At 43.8% G+C, this 17,111-nt stretch overlaps 1 protein-coding gene across 1 annotated transcript in view; it reads right to left on the bottom strand.

Annotated features, from left to right (window-relative positions):
• The window catches only part of NAA30 (N-alpha-acetyltransferase 30, NatC catalytic subunit), a 63,071-nt gene that overhangs the window by 34,083 nt on the left and 11,877 nt on the right, over window positions 1-17,111 (bottom strand). Inside the window, exon 2 of the mRNA XM_069638078.1 lies at window positions 1,029-1,152. Within this exon, the coding sequence (XP_069494179.1) occupies window positions 1,029-1,152 (124 nt within the window). The remainder of the gene's footprint in view (window positions 1-1,028; window positions 1,153-17,111) is intronic.

The raw sequence follows: 17,111 nt of genomic DNA, 5'->3' as shown, positions 1-17,111 counted from the left end.
AGGCATTCTTTCATCCGAGACTAGATACCTTCCATAGCTGGACTCCCACCACACGTTTCCCTCGATGCCAGATAAAATCCTCAGTTCCCTTATTTTATTTATTTGCATTTTTAAAGCGCTCACACAACCCGGGGGCATTGAGGCGCTGATACAGAATCGTTTTTTTTGGTCTTAATTGCATATTTATAATGTGCTTAAATACCCAGAGGTTTCTAAGCGCGGACCCGGGGATCAAACCTGTGTTGCTTCGTGTCGTCTTGCTTCCAAGGCGAGCACGTTGCCACTGAGCTATCCTCCCTGGTTTGAAGTCTGTTTCCTAGTGGTTTGTTCGATGTCCGATGCCAACAAGAAGCAGTTCACTTGAGGCAGAACTATCCTGTTGCTACTTTTCTTCATAACTGTTTGCTCCCAATAAGCCGCCCTCCAACAGCAAGCCTTCCCCCATACTTTATTTGTTCCTTTGATGAATAGTACCCCAGCTGCGTGCCACATTACAAAAATGCTGAACACAAAGCTCGCGAGGGGCTTTCGTCCATGTTTTCTATGCATGACCATGTAAAATAAACCCCCAAAAAAGAAATGCCAGCATTTTCAACAACATTGATACCATACGATATGCGTTATCCTTGCACAACAGACAGAAACGCGACTACACCCAGACATAGGCATGTCCCAGCAGGAAACAGCCAAGAAAGAAAAAAGAGTAGCAAAGTGATGCACTGGCTGTATATATTGAAGCAGGCACTCTTGTTCAAGCTGAAAGAAACCCGATGTTCTCCAGACAAAATCATCTTCAAATCTAACTCGAGCGCCCCCGAGTGTGCCAAGGCGCTCAGTAGTAACATTTGTTTGCTTGCAGCGCCCCCTTCTGGAGACATCCTTCAGGCATCCCGTTTTATCCTCCTTGAAGCCTACATTAACACGACCTGTTCTACCTGGTCATGCACAACACAATCGTTTTTCCCCAAAAGGTGGTGCAAACCTTGCAGGAACTTTAAAGAGGCCATGCCATGCCATGCTTTACCCACCTATGCCATTCCTTCTATATTTGGAATCCACAGCTAACATGGCTATATAACCTCTTCGGAACATCTTTTTGTGCATATCCAACTTGCAGACGATGGCACCTACGCACTCCTCCCCTACCATGGCCTGAAAGACAGAGAAAGGTTTTAGGATTCAATTTCTAAAAGACATTGAAAGGCAGCCAGGAAGGGAGCAATTTGTCCTATTCATTAAATGCGTTCAATATGAAAAACAAAGCACCCCAGGAAGCAACTAATACAGATTGGTATCCAGTGATTTGAACGAAAACTTTACTCGAGGCATTTTTTACCAGAAAAAAAGACAAAATATATGGGGGGGGGGGTAAGGGGATAAAACAGGCGGGGAGGGGGCTCAGAAGGATTAAACACACGGGGAAACTTTTGGGGGAGCCCTCCCCCAAATAAAAACTAAAATCAGTAAATTATGCCTCGAATACAAAGTTTTGGGTAAAATCACATGAAAGCATCCAGATTGCACGTGATAAAGTATCCCATAAACACGATGCTCTTAAGTGCTTTCCTTAGAGGTGTGATCCAGTGCATTTATGGCCCGGTGCGGCTGTAGGGCACTGGGGCTCTAATTCAGAGATTCTTCTGCTCCCCAAACCTCATGAAGTCTATAGGCCTCAGCGGTCGGCTGCAAAAACTGGCAACACTTAGAAATGGGTAAAGTGCTTAACAATGACATCACATTTAACCTGGTTCAAGTGACTATATTAGCAACAGTTTAAGTAAGCGAAAGAAAAAAAGGGGAGCAAGCTATGTCAGAAATAATCAGGAGAGAGAAAATAGGGGGCGAAGAGAGAAAAGAAATGAAAGGGGATTAAGTAGGGAGCGTGAGAGCAAGAATGTGAAAGACAGGCTGACTGGTAGAAAGAGACTGGAAGTCATGATAGAGGTGTGTGGTGTAGAAAAGAAAAAAGGGGGAGGGGAGAAAGAAGGGAAACAAATAATTAGAATAGCAAAACTGAGACAGTGGGAGAAAGGCGATCAAGCAAGAGGGGACATATGAAAGGAGTAGCAGAGCCAGCCACTGGCTTGGTGGGGCTTGAGGGAGTTGAAGGCTGAACTCTTGCTCAGCCTAAGGGCTCAAGGGGGAAAGCCTACAAAGTATCTCACTTCTGAAAGATAAGACGGGCTCAGCAACAAACACCTAAAAGCTTTGCCTGCCCGTATCAAAATACCAAGTTGAGGAAGTCTGCTCAGCTTTCAGAAGGATTACACGTTCAACGATTAGCGTCTCTTTGTGACACTAAATATCATCTCAAAGTGGCACAGCGCCCTGCTTGAATCGTCCCCATGCCCTGTAGCGGATCTGGAAGAGAGTGGATGGGTTTGGTTAGTTGGGAGGAGAAAGAAATGATTGTGCGCTTGAACGCTTTCTAGGTGTGAAGCGAAGGAGGCATCAAAAGGGGCAGCCTCGTGCCTACAGAGTGGGCATTTGTTGGCCAGGGGGTGGAGTAGGTCAGATTGAGTTTAATATGTACTTTTGAGGTGTTGAAGTCTGGTGCAAGGACCTTTTTTCATGTGATGTCTTCCAATTGTTTTTGAGCGCCAAGCAGTGTCCTTAGCAGAATGCCGGGGATGGTATGGTGGGCCATTCGGTTATGTCTGCGCATGTAAGTCATGCTATTGAAGTGTTTTCTCTGCTCAGCGTAGGTTAAAATTTTGTTCTGTTGAGCATTGAGGAGCCAGACTTTAAACTGTGGACTACTCTTAGTAGTGTTTCCCACTGTCTGGCCACCATACTGGAAATGTTTAAGCATATGTGCACCCCTTTACAAAAAAAAAAAAAGAAAGCTGCTGTGCTAAATCTTCTAGTTTCTAACACTAGGTTGTTTCTCGTCTCTGGTTTGTTGAGTGTGATTTTGTTTTGAAGGAATTCTGCATCTAGTGCTTTGAAGCCGATGCAGACGGTGGTATATTGGATGCACTTTTTTTTTTTAACTGGTAGCCAGTGAAAAGCTTAGAAAAGCTGGTATTGTGCGTTCTCTCCTGTAGGAGTCTGGCTACTGTGTTTTGAATCTGTTGAAGTAGTCCAGTATACCTGGGTAAAAGCTGCTGCATAGTCGATTCTTGAAAGACCCAGGGAGATGATGGGCAGCACTCTGTGTACGACGGAGAGGTAGGGCATAATCGGTTACACATGGATGAGATGGTACAAGCCTTTTTTAAATATAGTGTTGACTTGGGGTTCCAGCCAAGTCTGTTGTCCATCAATATGCCTAGGTTCTTAATCACAAGATTGGTTTCGGGCAGTTACCTATTTCCAGTGGCCATCAGGTGGGGCGACTAATTATTTCTGGGTTCAATTTTGGGTAATTGGTCTTCATTCGTTTATTTGCACGAGGCAGCTGCTGGAGATTATTCGTTATTTTGTATATTATTTGCATGTCATCTGCATAGTTTTAACCAATGAGGCCATAAGACGTTATGCTCTTCATCAAATGGGTCATATTGATGTTGAAGAGGAGCGTCAAGAAGCTTGATCCATGCGAGACTCCACGGGAAGTGGTTCAAAATGGAATGGGGGCAGGTTTTCTGTTGCTTCTGTTAGGAATGATCTCATCCATTGTAGAGTTGTGATATGGCGTCCGGTTTCTTCAAACCGGAGTGTACTGTGGGTTAAAAGTGCTGAAGGGTGCAGAGATGTTGAGGAGTAGGAGTGCCACAGTGATGTCGTTGGGTGGAATTTTGAGGTTGTCCCAATTGGAAACGGGTGGAGATTTGGAGCTTCTTACAGGTCTCTTCTAGGGATCAATCTAGTAAATTAATACTGTGCATGCTCCAAGGTGTGGCTACATACATAACGCTTTAGCATTTTGGATAGGTAACAACTGCCCGTTACATTTAAAAAAAGCAAAGGGTGGCCCCAGTTTGTGATGCAAGCAATTTTCTCAGTGATTAGATTAGGATTATAAATCTCTACAAAAAGGTACACTATTTTAAAAAGACGGCGGTGCAATATTTACCAATAAGTTAATTATAATTCAACCTCACCTGTAGGAATAGTTTGCTGCTTTACACAGGCACCACCCCTCTAAAAAAAGTTTACATTTAAATAACGATATAAAATCACAGCGCATAGCAAATAAATCCGCCCGGATTTGAGTGTAATGTGGGATACTGATAGATGTAGATAAAGACTTGTTTCAGAGAGGAAATTAGTTTCCACATCCATTTTACAATGACAATTAATGCAATGTTCCACATCCATTTTACAATGACAATTAATGCAATGACGTAAGCACTTCGGTATGATTACAATCTGCTTACGGCAAACATGCATTAAAAAAAAAAAAATATATATATATATATATATATATATATATATATATATATATATACATATACAAGTTTACAAAATATTATTCATCCTAAAGAGGCCAAGCCAATTTTACCAAGAATGTACCCATCCTTGTAATGGTCACAGCAGGAAGTCAGAAGAACAAGTTACTTACCCCGGTAACATTCTTTCGACTTGATGTACCTCCCATGTATTCCCCATTGATGATATATTCAATATCCAGCTTAAGCTGCTTCGGAAATTTCTTGGAATCGGTTTTTCAGCAGAGGGTGCTGTGCGTTGATGCAGTCGACTCGGTGTCCATCCGTCTTGAGGATGTCATCATCGAAGGTGTACATGGCACGCGCATCGTCCGTTGGCTTCAGTTCAGTTTTTTCTTTCAGTAGAACTACCAGCATAAACACGGGTTAGACCGCACTAAGCTTTGAGGGGGAAAAAGCTGTAATATCATGGGAAATTCTACTGTGGGTTATGTTGGGAGGGCGCGGAGGAATACGTGGGAAAAACATCCAGTCGCAAGAATGCTAACAGGGGTAAGTAACTTTTTCTTCAAATGGATTGTGTCCTCCCACATATTCCTCATCTTTGATAGACTCCCAAAGCAGTTTTTGTTTTGGTGGAGGGAGTACGAATTTTATCAATGGTTTCCATGCACCTAAGGGAGGACAGCTTTTCCAAAGCTTCCATTCGGTCTTCGGGAAGAATCAAGCGGTAATGCTTCGTGAACGTGTGTATTGAAGACCATGTAGCTGCCTAACCAATGTTTTTAATAGGAGCATCTCTTTAAAGAGCCGAAGAGGTAGCCATGCCCCTGGTGGAATGGGCCCTCAAGCATTATGGAGGATATTTGCACACCACCCTGTCACATTCTGAAATTGCTAGAATGATCCATCTTGATGAGGTCCGTTTTGTTACCGCATGACCCAGTTTGTGACCTGTAAAACCCATAAAAAGTTGATCATTCAGAGGAATTTTGGACAATTTAGAAATGAAGCAGCTTAGAGATCTACGTGGATTTAATGTGCGCAACAGCTCTTCCTCCTCGACAGGATGAGGTGGCGGGGAAAAGTGGCTAACACAATCTTTTATCCCACACGAAAATCTGAAATGATCTTAGGCAAAGATGAAGGCTTAACCCCCAGGACGACCTTGTCCTTGTGGAATACTGTAAAGGGTGGTTTAGAGGATAGTGCCTGCAAATCACTCACTCTACGGGCTGAAGTTTGTGCTACTAACAAAATGGTCTGGAACGTTAGTAACCAGAATGGACATGAATGTAGAGGTTCAAATGGTGCACGCATCAAGACATTTTAACATCAAATTAAGGACCCAAACGGGAAACTGAAAAGGAGATAGAGAACACATTGGCGAGTCCCTACAGAAATTGTTATCGCCAGTGGCATCTTAAAATATGGAGTTTCTTCAGATGAGCGCTTAAAGATGGATAGCGCCGCCAAATAGCCTTTAATTGTTCCAACCTGCAGCCCCAGACTGGCTAGGTACAGTAAAAAGGATAATAGTAAAGGGTCTACAATCTTGTCTCTGCACCAGCTGCAGAATTTGTTCCAACAGCAGCGGTACAAGGACTTTGTTGCTGGCCTTCTGGCCGAAAGCATAATTTATTTATTTGCATTTGTAGAGAGCACTACAGCCCTCGGGCATCGAGGCACTGCGAGAGTAAGAAGCTTTAATTCAGGGTTACAGGAATGCGGGCCAACAACAATAAATCTTGGAACAGGTTACTCAGTAGCATAACAAGGCACATCTATAAGCATATAGATAAAGGAACAAGTGCAGGGTCATACAAAAAGCTTGGTTTTGATGGCTCTCTCTCCATTACATCATCTGTGAGGTCCCAATCCTTGTAGCTCAGCCTCTCAAACCCATGCGTGAAGGCTGAGTATCTTGACCTCTGGATGAAGAACCCAACCCTGCTCTCGCAAGAGAAGGTCCTTTCTTTGTGGAAGACGTATTGGAGGGCAGATGGACATGTCGAGAAGGCCCGGGTACCACGTCCTCCTGGCCCAATCAAGGGCAATTAGGATCCGTTTCCCGAATATTCTCAACCTCCTGATCATGCGAGGAATGACAGGGACTGGAGGAAAATTATACAGCAGTGGAAACTCCCAGTCCACGACAAAACACGTCTCCTAGAGTTCTTCTTGGAGGAAATTCCCTGGAGCAGTACAGTTCGCACTTCCAGTTGACACTGATCGCAAACATCCACTGGAGGGATTACCCAAAGGGTGGAGATCTCTTGAAGGACTTCCTGAGCTAGTTCCCACTTGTGGGAAACTGCCCTGCCTACTCAAAGCGTCCGCCGCTGTGTCGTCCTCCCCAGCTACGTGAACTGCCAATAGGGAGATTCCTCCTTGTATTGCCCAGAACCAGAGCTGCATTGCCTCTCTGCACAGTGGTAGTACACCTCTCTTGTTGAGGTAGTACATGACCACTGTGTTGAGAGGCATCCGTCACTAGTGTTATCTCCGACCACAGTTGCCAAAAGGTTCTCGCTTTAAAATATTGTCTTTGCAGGCCCACCACAGAAGATCCTGTGCGACCCCGCTTGGAACCTGAAGTAGGTCTGACATGTTGCCCGAGAAATGAGACCATTGACTCAAGAAGTCCATTGAAGGGATCTCATTCCCAGGCGAGCCTCCGGCACCAGAAAAATGCAGGATGCCATGAGGCCGGGCAACCTCAAAAAGTTGAAGGCCGAGAGACTCTGGGCCCTCTGAAACTTGGACACCATCTGCAGAATGTCTGAGCCCTCACCTCGGGTGGCAAGCTCTTTCCCAAGGATGTATCCAGTATGGCCCCAATGAATTGGAGCTTTCGAGATGGTATCACGTGGGACTTCTTATAACTGAGGGAGAAGCCCAGTCTGAAGATAGTGGCAAGTGACGTTGAGATGACCCTGGACTTGTTCGGGAGAACGCACCCTGATCCGCCAATCGTCCAGCTAGGGGTAGGCATGAAGCCCCCCTCGCGCCAGACTTGCAGCCATCACCACCACCAGTTTGGTGAAAACCTGCAGGGTGGAGGTCAGCCCGAAAGGCAGAACCCATAAACTGATAATGAGAACCGCCAACGCCGAGCCGCAGGTATTTCCTGTGCTGGAGATGGATGGGCACATGAAAATAAGCATCATGAAGGTCCAATGACACCATCCAATCCTGGAGTTGGAGGGCCTGAAGCATCTGATAAAGTGTGACCATCTTGAACTTGACCTTCCTGCAGAACTATTTCAAGTATCTCAAGTCCAAGATGGGTATCCGTCTTCCGTCCCTTTTGGGTATTGGGAAATATGGAGAGTACCATCCTTTGTTCCTCTCCGCTAAAGATACGGGCTCTATAGAATCTTTCTCTAGCAGGGCAAAATTTCCTGCACAAGGAGCAGATCTATAGAAGGGTTCCCCGGTGGATGGTTCTGAGGTCTTTGAATGAAGGGAAGGCAGTATCCTTGGGACTATGCTTTCTAATGTCCAAGCATCCAAAGTATGTCTCGCCATTCTTTCAGATGCTGAGACAGTCTGCCACCCACTGGGGTTTGTGATCCAAGACCTCAAAAGGTTTTGAGAAGGCTGAAGCAGCGGCTGTTGGTAAAGATACCCCTGCGTGAACGGGCTTTGCATCTCTCCCTCGTCCCCCACAAGGAAATCATCTCTGGCCACTTTGACTAGCCATTCCTCTCGCTCTTCCAACTGAGTAGTCGTGAAAGGATCTACCCCTTTAGGAAGGGCCACTTGGGTGAAAGGGCTAAGGCTGCCTAATAGCGGGACCTAAAGATTTTGCTGCCGCCTTCAAGGTCTGCAGCTTCTCGTGGCTTTCGTCAGCCTTGCTGTCAAAAGGCACGTTTAGAAGTCTAGATTACTCCATGCCAAGTAATCTACACCTTAGACATCAACTGACTGTATGATGCATATGCATGTTCATCAGATTCAGGTTTACCAAATTCTAACTCTGCTGAAGTGTCCACTCCACTCGCTGTTTGTAAATTTTCATAAAGATCTTTTAGCCTGGATTCCTCCGATATAAAGCTATCAGGGACATTTGGTGTACCATATTGTAACCCAAATGGCACATTGTTATACGATGGCTGATTGTCCTCAAATAGATGTTAGTGCCTTAAAACATTCCTTTCTAGGTAAAGTAATATAAGTTTTATTTGGCAAGGGTGTCGAAGATTTCAAAAATGTTGAACCTGACCTCAAGGAGCCGTTGATAATTTCAATTAAGTCGTTTGATGGCACCAAAGGTTTCGATGGCATAGACGACCCCTTGCGGCTCGAAGCACCCTTTGATTCCTTATCGCGTCGAGGCCTTGCAGGCTCGCGATGTGGGTCCAGCCTTCATCCCGGGCTTGAGGGCGCGCGGCATTTGGTTCGAGCCCTTTCCTTGCCGGCTTTAGAAGGCACGGTAGGAGCATGTCATGTCGAGGGTTTTTGTTTTTCAAACATTTTCAACATTTCTATCCTGAATGCTTCCCATTCGGCAGCAGTGGAGGCCTTTGTGGGACAAGATATAGCTCGTCAGGAGGAGTCATGAAATCGAAGTGGGCGACTTATGGTGCTTCATCTACTACTTCCTCGACGAGTGGTGGGAGCCACTCCTCGACCTTTTCACCTTCTTCCTCCGAGGAGAGTCGCCTCTTGCATTATCCGAAGATTTCTTCGATGGGGTTATCTTGGGGTTTCTACCTACCACCAATTTCCCCGGTCGCTCCTTCAGAGCTTTTCCAGCCATCGATAGGCATTTTGAGCATGCCATGGTCTTGTGCTCCACACCGAGACACCACAAGCACACGCAATGCAGATCGGTTATCGACATCTTGTAACTGGAGTCCTGACACTTTTTAAACCCGGTCTTCGGGGTAGTCTGCGTTGAAGATGAAGACATTTTCGAATTTCGCGAATTAAACTACTGAAGCGGGCTGTAGTTCTCCAAACGTAAGCTTACTCGGAAAAACAGAACTAAAGCCAACGGGCGCTGAGCATGCTACATATACTTTAAATGACATCATCCTCGAGGCACATTGAGTCGACTGCATCAACGCACAGTGCCCTCTACCGAAAAAGAAAAAAACCCGAAGCAGCTGAAGCTGGATACTGAACACAGAGATGTAGAATACGTGGCAGGACACAATCCTTTTTAAAAAAGCACCATTAGGATCAGTCGGCAGAAGCATTATATATATTGTGGCATGACGCTTTGGTGTTGCAACTTGGTGCTTACATGACAAGCTGTCAATAGGTGCCCTGAAATCTAATCTTGGTGAATTCCATGATTGGAAGACCAAGTAGGGGAGAAAAAGAAGGTGGATTTAATGGGGGATTAAAATAATGTTCCTGGGATGGCCATTGGGGAGAGCCAGGGCAAGCGGGAATCAAAATGGTCAGTGATAAAGGTGGTCTTTTTGCAGAGAGTCTGGCCATCTCAGATCAGTGGCAGAAGTATTGGTTCAAGGAGCAAGGGGGAATAATTAGGGTGCATCCTTTCAATCTTTTGGCAGCCATCCAATCACTAGGGGCCACCACATTTAAACTCTGTGGTATTCACTGAAATATAGGTTATGGCAGGATGACAGGATAGAGTTATAAAAGGGAATTTATATTTGGATGAACAGATTATTTCCGTGCAGTTCTGAAACTATCACATCTCAAAACAACGGACACCTCCACTGATAAAGTTTTGCACCCCATCAAAACACAGCAAATTGTCCTCCACAGCCAATAAAGAACCACATTTGTCTAATGTACTACACAATGCAAAAGCTCTGTTCTTGTGGTGTGGCAAGTGATTTGCACCACACCTTCATAACAAATGTTTACGGTTTGAGACGCACTAATGTATGGGCGCATAGGACAATGCATCGTTTCATTATATATTTCACAGCAGGGGTAAGTTGCAAACTGCTAGTCAGCGATTAAAATGTCCCCTGCCACCACAATTCTGAATATATTCACAGCACAACATTTCTTCCTCGCCAATTATCACAAGCCAATGGCTATTGGCGAGTGCAGACTACAGAACATTTTGCAACATGTTAGTTTATCACTGTCCAGAAGTACAGATTGTGCATATTATTAAGAGGCCGGTGGTCACACTTGCCATATTTTGCGTAACCAAAGAAAGTATACTTTATTGTTATGTAGCTATACATGATCACCATTAACACTATACAAAACAATAAAATAGAAGCAAAATGACTAGCAAGATCATAAAAACAAGCCTAATTCATATACAACCAATTAATGAAACAGCAGCAATGTTAACAGCATTACATAGCAGCATAAACATTCAACGTTACTATAAAACAATTAAATCTTGAATCTAGTGTCATGGATATATGAAAACGGTTCATACACGGACAATTAAATGACATTAACTTAATTTGCAGCTTGACTGTTACAATTGCAATACATATAAAAACGCAACGACCACCAGTACAAAAGTCGTACGACCCAGAAGTTTCCCCTGTAAGGCATTACACAAAACAAATAAATGCTTTAAGGTCTCATATTTGCCCTTCTCATTACAAAATCTATGGTGTGCATGTGCCAGTAATAATGGGGCCAAAACACCAGCCTGTTTACACTCCCAACTCAAATGCCCAGTGAGTCTTATCCCTGCAAACCCCCTATGGTCGCTATCCAATCCAGCTCAAATAAAAGGCGCTTTACTTTTCCAGGATCATCCACGAAATCTGCTTGGAAAAACATTCTCATCAGCAGATTAGAGCAAAACACAGAACATTCACATAAAAATGTATCCCTATTCTTATCCATAATTAATTTTAAATCATAAAATAAGGAAAAAATGGGTCGAAGGACACAAGTTTCCAACGAGTTCCACAAGTAAGGGAATAGATACGGAGCTAATATTTAATAGCTTGCCAGTGGAATAGAATTGGGGGATCCTCATCACTCTCCTCCAGGTAAAAAAATCTCAAACCCAGAACGAACTTACTTATATTCAGTATAACATTTTTGGAACAATCTTCCCTTCATAGTATTTTAAAATGGGAATTAGGAAGAATGTCCTGTATTTTACATACACTCTACATAACCATTTAAGGAAGTACCCATTTGTTTTCTAAAGCCGGTCTGCCATTTTTTTTAGTCTTTCAGATTCTCTTTCCCAAGTTTCTAGATGCCAACACTATACCAACGAGTTCAGATTTTTTCCACAACCCTGCAGGATTAGACTAGGCTGTTTCAGTTAGCAATAGAGTCGCAGCACCACCTAGTAGCAATCCATGGCAGTTAATCTCCACCATAATGCTGATGTAGACTTTATTCCATGCCAATTGAGCAAAGGTTGAAACATAGTGACATGTAAGATAACTCAGTGACTTAAGCACTTGGTTCAGATAAGTTTGTGCAATTGGCAGCGTCAGGTTTGAAACCCAGGTGAGGTAACACAGCCCTTCATCTGTAAGAGGTCAACCCGTACCTTTAATTGTTTATTAATAACAATACCTGGTGATTAACTGTGATAAATTAAGTCTAACCGTTTTATTTATTATGGGATTCAATTTTTAGTAAGCCAAGTAAAAATTGTATAATGGATATTTTAAAGCAGAATGTATGGAGTCTGGGGGGCAAACGAGGGCGATTAATAACTACAGTACAGCCTTTGATTCGTTTTTATGAGGGTAAAGTAGTACACAAGCGGTTACATGGAGTTGAAGTTATGCAATCTTGGGTTTTAGAAAAACTAGAATATTAGGAAGCGTTAATATGGAGAAAAGTGTTGGGCCTACCCAACTGCGCATCTATGGCTGTAATTAGATATGAGTTGGGGTTAAGGTCCCTAATAGCCAGGACTAATTGGAAATATATGTTGTATAAACGCATTACTCCACCAGAAAATGCAATCTATGCTGATATGGAGCAGTTAATTTGGGGTAGAAAGTGGAAAACTGAATAATCAAGCGTTTGTTCAAATATATTGGGTAATTTGGGTTTCGTTCCAGAAGATTTCAGATAATTTAATGTACATAAAGTGTGCACTTTACAGTAAAGATTGGCAGTAATCGATAAAATTCACAATTATTAATCTTTATAAAATCTAAAAAATGATCATAAAAACATTGGTGGGTTACCATCATACCTGAATTTATATCCCAATAAGAAGGGTTGCTTGGATGAGATTGTGTTTTGATTTGCTCGTGAAATTTTAGTTAGAAAGAATGTTTGTTACAATGATAAAGCCTTTTTGTAAAAATGTTAGTTCCATGGACATTTAAAAAAAATATTGTAGATTGCCTTGAAATATAAGCAACTTGTAATTTGGATGGTTTATTTATAGAATTGATTGGATTGAGTGTGGCATTATGAACATATATGCATTGAATGGTCATTCAAACACTGTAGTCATAGCTGTATTCTTTAAATCTAAATGTAAAGATTCATGATTTTTATGCATCTTTATTTAATGGGTATGTGTAATGCACCTATACAGCAAATGGTGCTTCAAGGCACAACAAGACAAGAGTCGGAGGATGAAGATTTACAAAACAGTCCTACTAGGCCTGGTGTCATTCGGAACGTGCAAGTGCAGTAACAAGACGTCCAGGGGAATGGGGGTGCCAGCCAGAGAGGAACATGCAATGCCAAGGAGGGTAAGAAGTGCATGTTGAGGGTAAAGAGTGTGTAGGTGCTGGGGGGCATGGGCCAGGGTAGTGCAGGTCCACATGCTAAGTGCAAGGACGGGACTGAAAGGGCCCTGTAGGGGTGCAGGCCCCACCAGGAGTTAAAGGGGGAGGGAGCCTGGTGGGGCAAGTGCAGATTGGGGGTCGTGACAGACCAAGGAACTGGGGTAGACTGGGCAAGAAGGGCCTGGTGCCCTGTATGAATCAGAAGGAACCAGGCAGCCAGTCAAAATGTACCAAAGGGGGACATTAGCAGGGGAGGGGGAGAGGGAAGGAAAAAGAGAAAAGGAGGGTATTGAGAAGCGTCCAGAACTTAATGAGATCCAGCTCAAGCCTGAGAAGGGCAGGGAGGCCATTCCAGAGGGAGGCTCCCGCGGAAGAGCGATATCGATCCCCACGCTGCATGGGAAAGCTTCTGATATGCAGAGAGTTGGAGCTAGAAAGGGTTCTATAGCAGGGAGGGATTTAGGGAGAGCGTTTGGTGTATTGGGGTCCCAGGCTCCAGAAAGCTTTGTGGGTGATGCAGAGTCTTGAACTTGATCCTTGCTGAAGTTACGGATGGTGCGAATGTCGCAGATGGTGCGAATGACGTAGATGGTGCGGATGCAACACCTGTTCGCCATGATGTTACCAAATATCTGTATTCCCAATATATCCTATGCACCTGGCTTGAGGCCAAGGATAAGACTTGCAGTCCTATTCTGGATTAGTTGAAGGGGGCGAAGGGAGGATATATGTAGATTGAGGAAGAGGCTGTTGCAATAGTCCAGCCTAGAGAGGACCAGAGCTCTGTAGACATTGAGTTTCTGGGGAGGGGGAGGAAGAGATAATGCCTCTTAAGAGTTGCAGCTGAAAGTGGGCCTTCTGTGCAAGCTCTGCAATGAGAGAAGGAGAGAGGAGTCTGAGATGACACTAAGATTTTTTTCATCACAAGAGGGGGACCCATGGAGGGCGGCCAGAGGGAGCTGGGGTCGCAACGGTAAGGATTTGTCTTATTGGCATTAAGGCAGAGATTGTTAGCAGCACACCATGCCTGAACAGCAGTCAGACAGTCAGGAATGAGAGCAAAAGAAGAGGAGACAGTGGAGGGAAGCTTGAAGGAGAGCCACTTGTCCACATAAAACTGGAAGCGAGGAGAGATGTTAAGGGAATAGTGCGCTCAGAAATATTATTGGCTGAAAATGATAGGCAACAGTCTAAAACATAGTTTAAACATATTTTGAATGAAAGTTCCTACGTAAACACTTTGAGCAAACGAGGCTCAAAACGTTTACATGGGTGCGGCGGCTTTCTCACTACGGCGGATTTTGCGTGCCGTCTCCTGGGCTCCCCCAACCCAGAGGGAGTCCAGGAGTCTCCAAGCGAAAGCCGCCACAGGCAGAACAACAACGTTGTTGTATTTGTAAATACTGCAGCATTTACAAATACAACAACGTTGCATTTCTCACTGCGGCAGCTTTGGCCTGGAGTCTCCTGGACTCCCTTACGGTTGGGGGAGCCCAGGAGACGGCACGCAAAATCCGCCGTAGTGAGAAGCACTGCAGCATTTCAAAACACACCTGCGTTGTGTTTCTGCCTGTCTTGGCTTTCACTTCTCCCGGGCTCCCATGTGGGAGCCCGGGAGACTCAAAGTGATAGCCACGCAAACATAAATACAATGTTTTAAAAGCTGCCGTTTTTTTTCTAAGTTTTGCGGGCTCCTCCAGCCCGAAAAAAATCAGAAAAAATAAAACAGATAGTGGACTTTTTTCAAAAATATAATTATTACCCATCTTTTTAGCGAATAATATTTGAGTGCACTATTCCTTTAAAGTTTTTTATACCGCGCACAGGTGCCACTTGCGGGGGTCTCAGCGATATGGCGATTCTGTGAAAAAAAGAATGAAGGGGGTAAGGTTAGTGGGAGGAGCGGGAAAAGGGCAAGGGTCCTGTGATGTGCTGTTTGCAGCTTCAGTTCGGAAGCACCGTTCACTGAGCCTAGGTGTGAGCTCCAGAGGCAGCAGTTACGTGGTGTTGTGCAAGGTTGAGTGTGCTATGTCTTGTGGTTGCATTGTGAAGTATGTGCCGTTTGCTGTGCAGAGCAGTTCTGGTTGCCTTTAGTGCAGTATGTGAGAGGTGTATGATGAGGTTGAGCATTAGTATTAGTTCACCCAGATGTGAGAAATGGTTAAGCAATAGTTGGTCCAGATGTGTTAGAAGGCCAAGCAGTAGAAATCACCTTGATGTGAGGTACGGCTAAGCAGTACCAATTACCTAGATGTGAGAAATGCCTACAATGTGGGCACTGCAGTAAATGCAGAAACTAGATTTGCGAAGAGCCCCGAAGATGGGGACCCAGGGTTGGAGTGGAGAAGTGACAGGACTGACTTATTATCTAGCAGAACTTGGTAAACTATGTTGAGACTGAGGGGGACAGAAGTGCTTTCCGGATTACTGGATTGCTGTATGGCAGATATCAAACGGGCTAGAGGGGCAAGGTAGATGTTGAAGAGCAATGGCGATAGGATACAGCCTCGAGGGACACCGCCAGTGAAGAGTGTGATGGGGAAGAGAAAAGGCCCCAGTTGAACCTGGGATGGTTGGTCAAAGAGGAAGGAAGTCAAACTGTCCAGTGCCAGGTCAGCAATGCCAAAAGTATGGCAGAGCAGATTTATAAGGGTGGCATGATTGACCGTATCAAAGGCAGAGAAAGGGCAAGAAGGATGAGAATGGAAGGGATTTGGTATCAAGATTTGAGAGCAAGTCTTCACGGATGTTCAAGAGTTCAGTTTCCGTGCCTCTAGTTGCTCTGAAGCCAGAATGGTGGTCGTGGAGACAACCAATAGATTCAGTGTGTTGGCTCAGCTGGCAGAGGACCAGCTTCACTACACAAGACTCGAAAAGATAGGACTTGGTCCTTTATCAACAGTTATCCATTCATCTGAATGCCATCAATTAGTTCAAAAAGTACACATTTTAATAGAAATTACAAAATTGTCTAAAATACATGATTAATAATCATATGTATCGTATTTACAAAGACAAACATCATGCACAATCAATTCTAAAAAATCTTAGATATACTGACGTTACTGATCTCTAATTAAATCCCTGTTGTGTAGTTCTTCTAGATCAGAGTTACGATTATGATTCATCGTTATCTTTTCTATTCTTCTATTCTAATTCTATTCCATTATTAGAATTAGAACATCCCTTCACTGGAATATTCAATTCACTCAGACAGTTTAATTAATTAGACTGAAAAAAAATTGACATGTTTCAGTCTTCTATGTGGGTTTTGGGACTTTCTTCAGGAGTGGTCAATGTGAGGGGTTACAAGTGGGCTTTGGCCAAGTTAGGAATCCTCTGGCCTTCTCTTAGAGATGATAGTAACTGTTGATAAAGAAACGATAAAAAAGAATCAATTTATGTTTCTTCTGACATCTTTAAAAGTGTCAAAGAAGACTACAGGGTCCTATTGGTTACCTGGTCTTCTTAGTGTGCGGGCTTTCTTGATTAGCAGGCGAAAATTTGTCCACATAGGTTGGGCGTTTTTCTTACGAGGAAGGATCTTCCTACAGAATCTGCAAACAAATAAATGTTTTATTTGCAAGAAAGTTTCTTACAGCCTTCAGGTTAAAAAACGCAATGCATTCTGGTGGTCGTAGTTCCTTTGAGGGGTCATTTAGTTAAAAGAGGTGTGGTATCCTTTCAGTAGTGATAGGTACTCGTTTATATAGATTTCTAAACATTGTGGCGAAACCTTAGTGGCATTTCCATTGTGCATAAACTCTTAGAAAAGGTTACGTGTTGTCCGCTTACCATTAGGTTTAGTCCAAAAAGCTCTCTTCGTGGTTTTCCTTGCCGCGGGGTTTTGCGGATGTGCTAATAGTTTTCTAGCTTCTGTCTTGCGGCTTCTACAGGTGGTTTCTGAAAACAAACCACAGGGAGTATGTCCATTAGTTATAAAGGGATTCCTGTTTTCCGTTACTGCAAACGGATCGAAAAAGGCTGCAGTTCAACCCTTCTACAGCTGTTCTCAAGCTAAAATTTAGCAAATCAAATGCTGTGTTATATCTTACTTCTATTTAGCTCAGTATTCAGAGTGGGTTACTGCGTGTTT

The sequence above is a fragment of the Ambystoma mexicanum genome, chromosome 14 (genome assembly GCF_040938575.1).
Source record: "Ambystoma mexicanum isolate Mex_15411 chromosome 14, UKY_AmexF1_1, whole genome shotgun sequence".
NCBI lineage: Eukaryota > Metazoa > Chordata > Amphibia > Caudata > Ambystomatidae > Ambystoma > Ambystoma mexicanum.
This window is presented reverse-complemented; position numbering and strand designations above follow the sequence as displayed.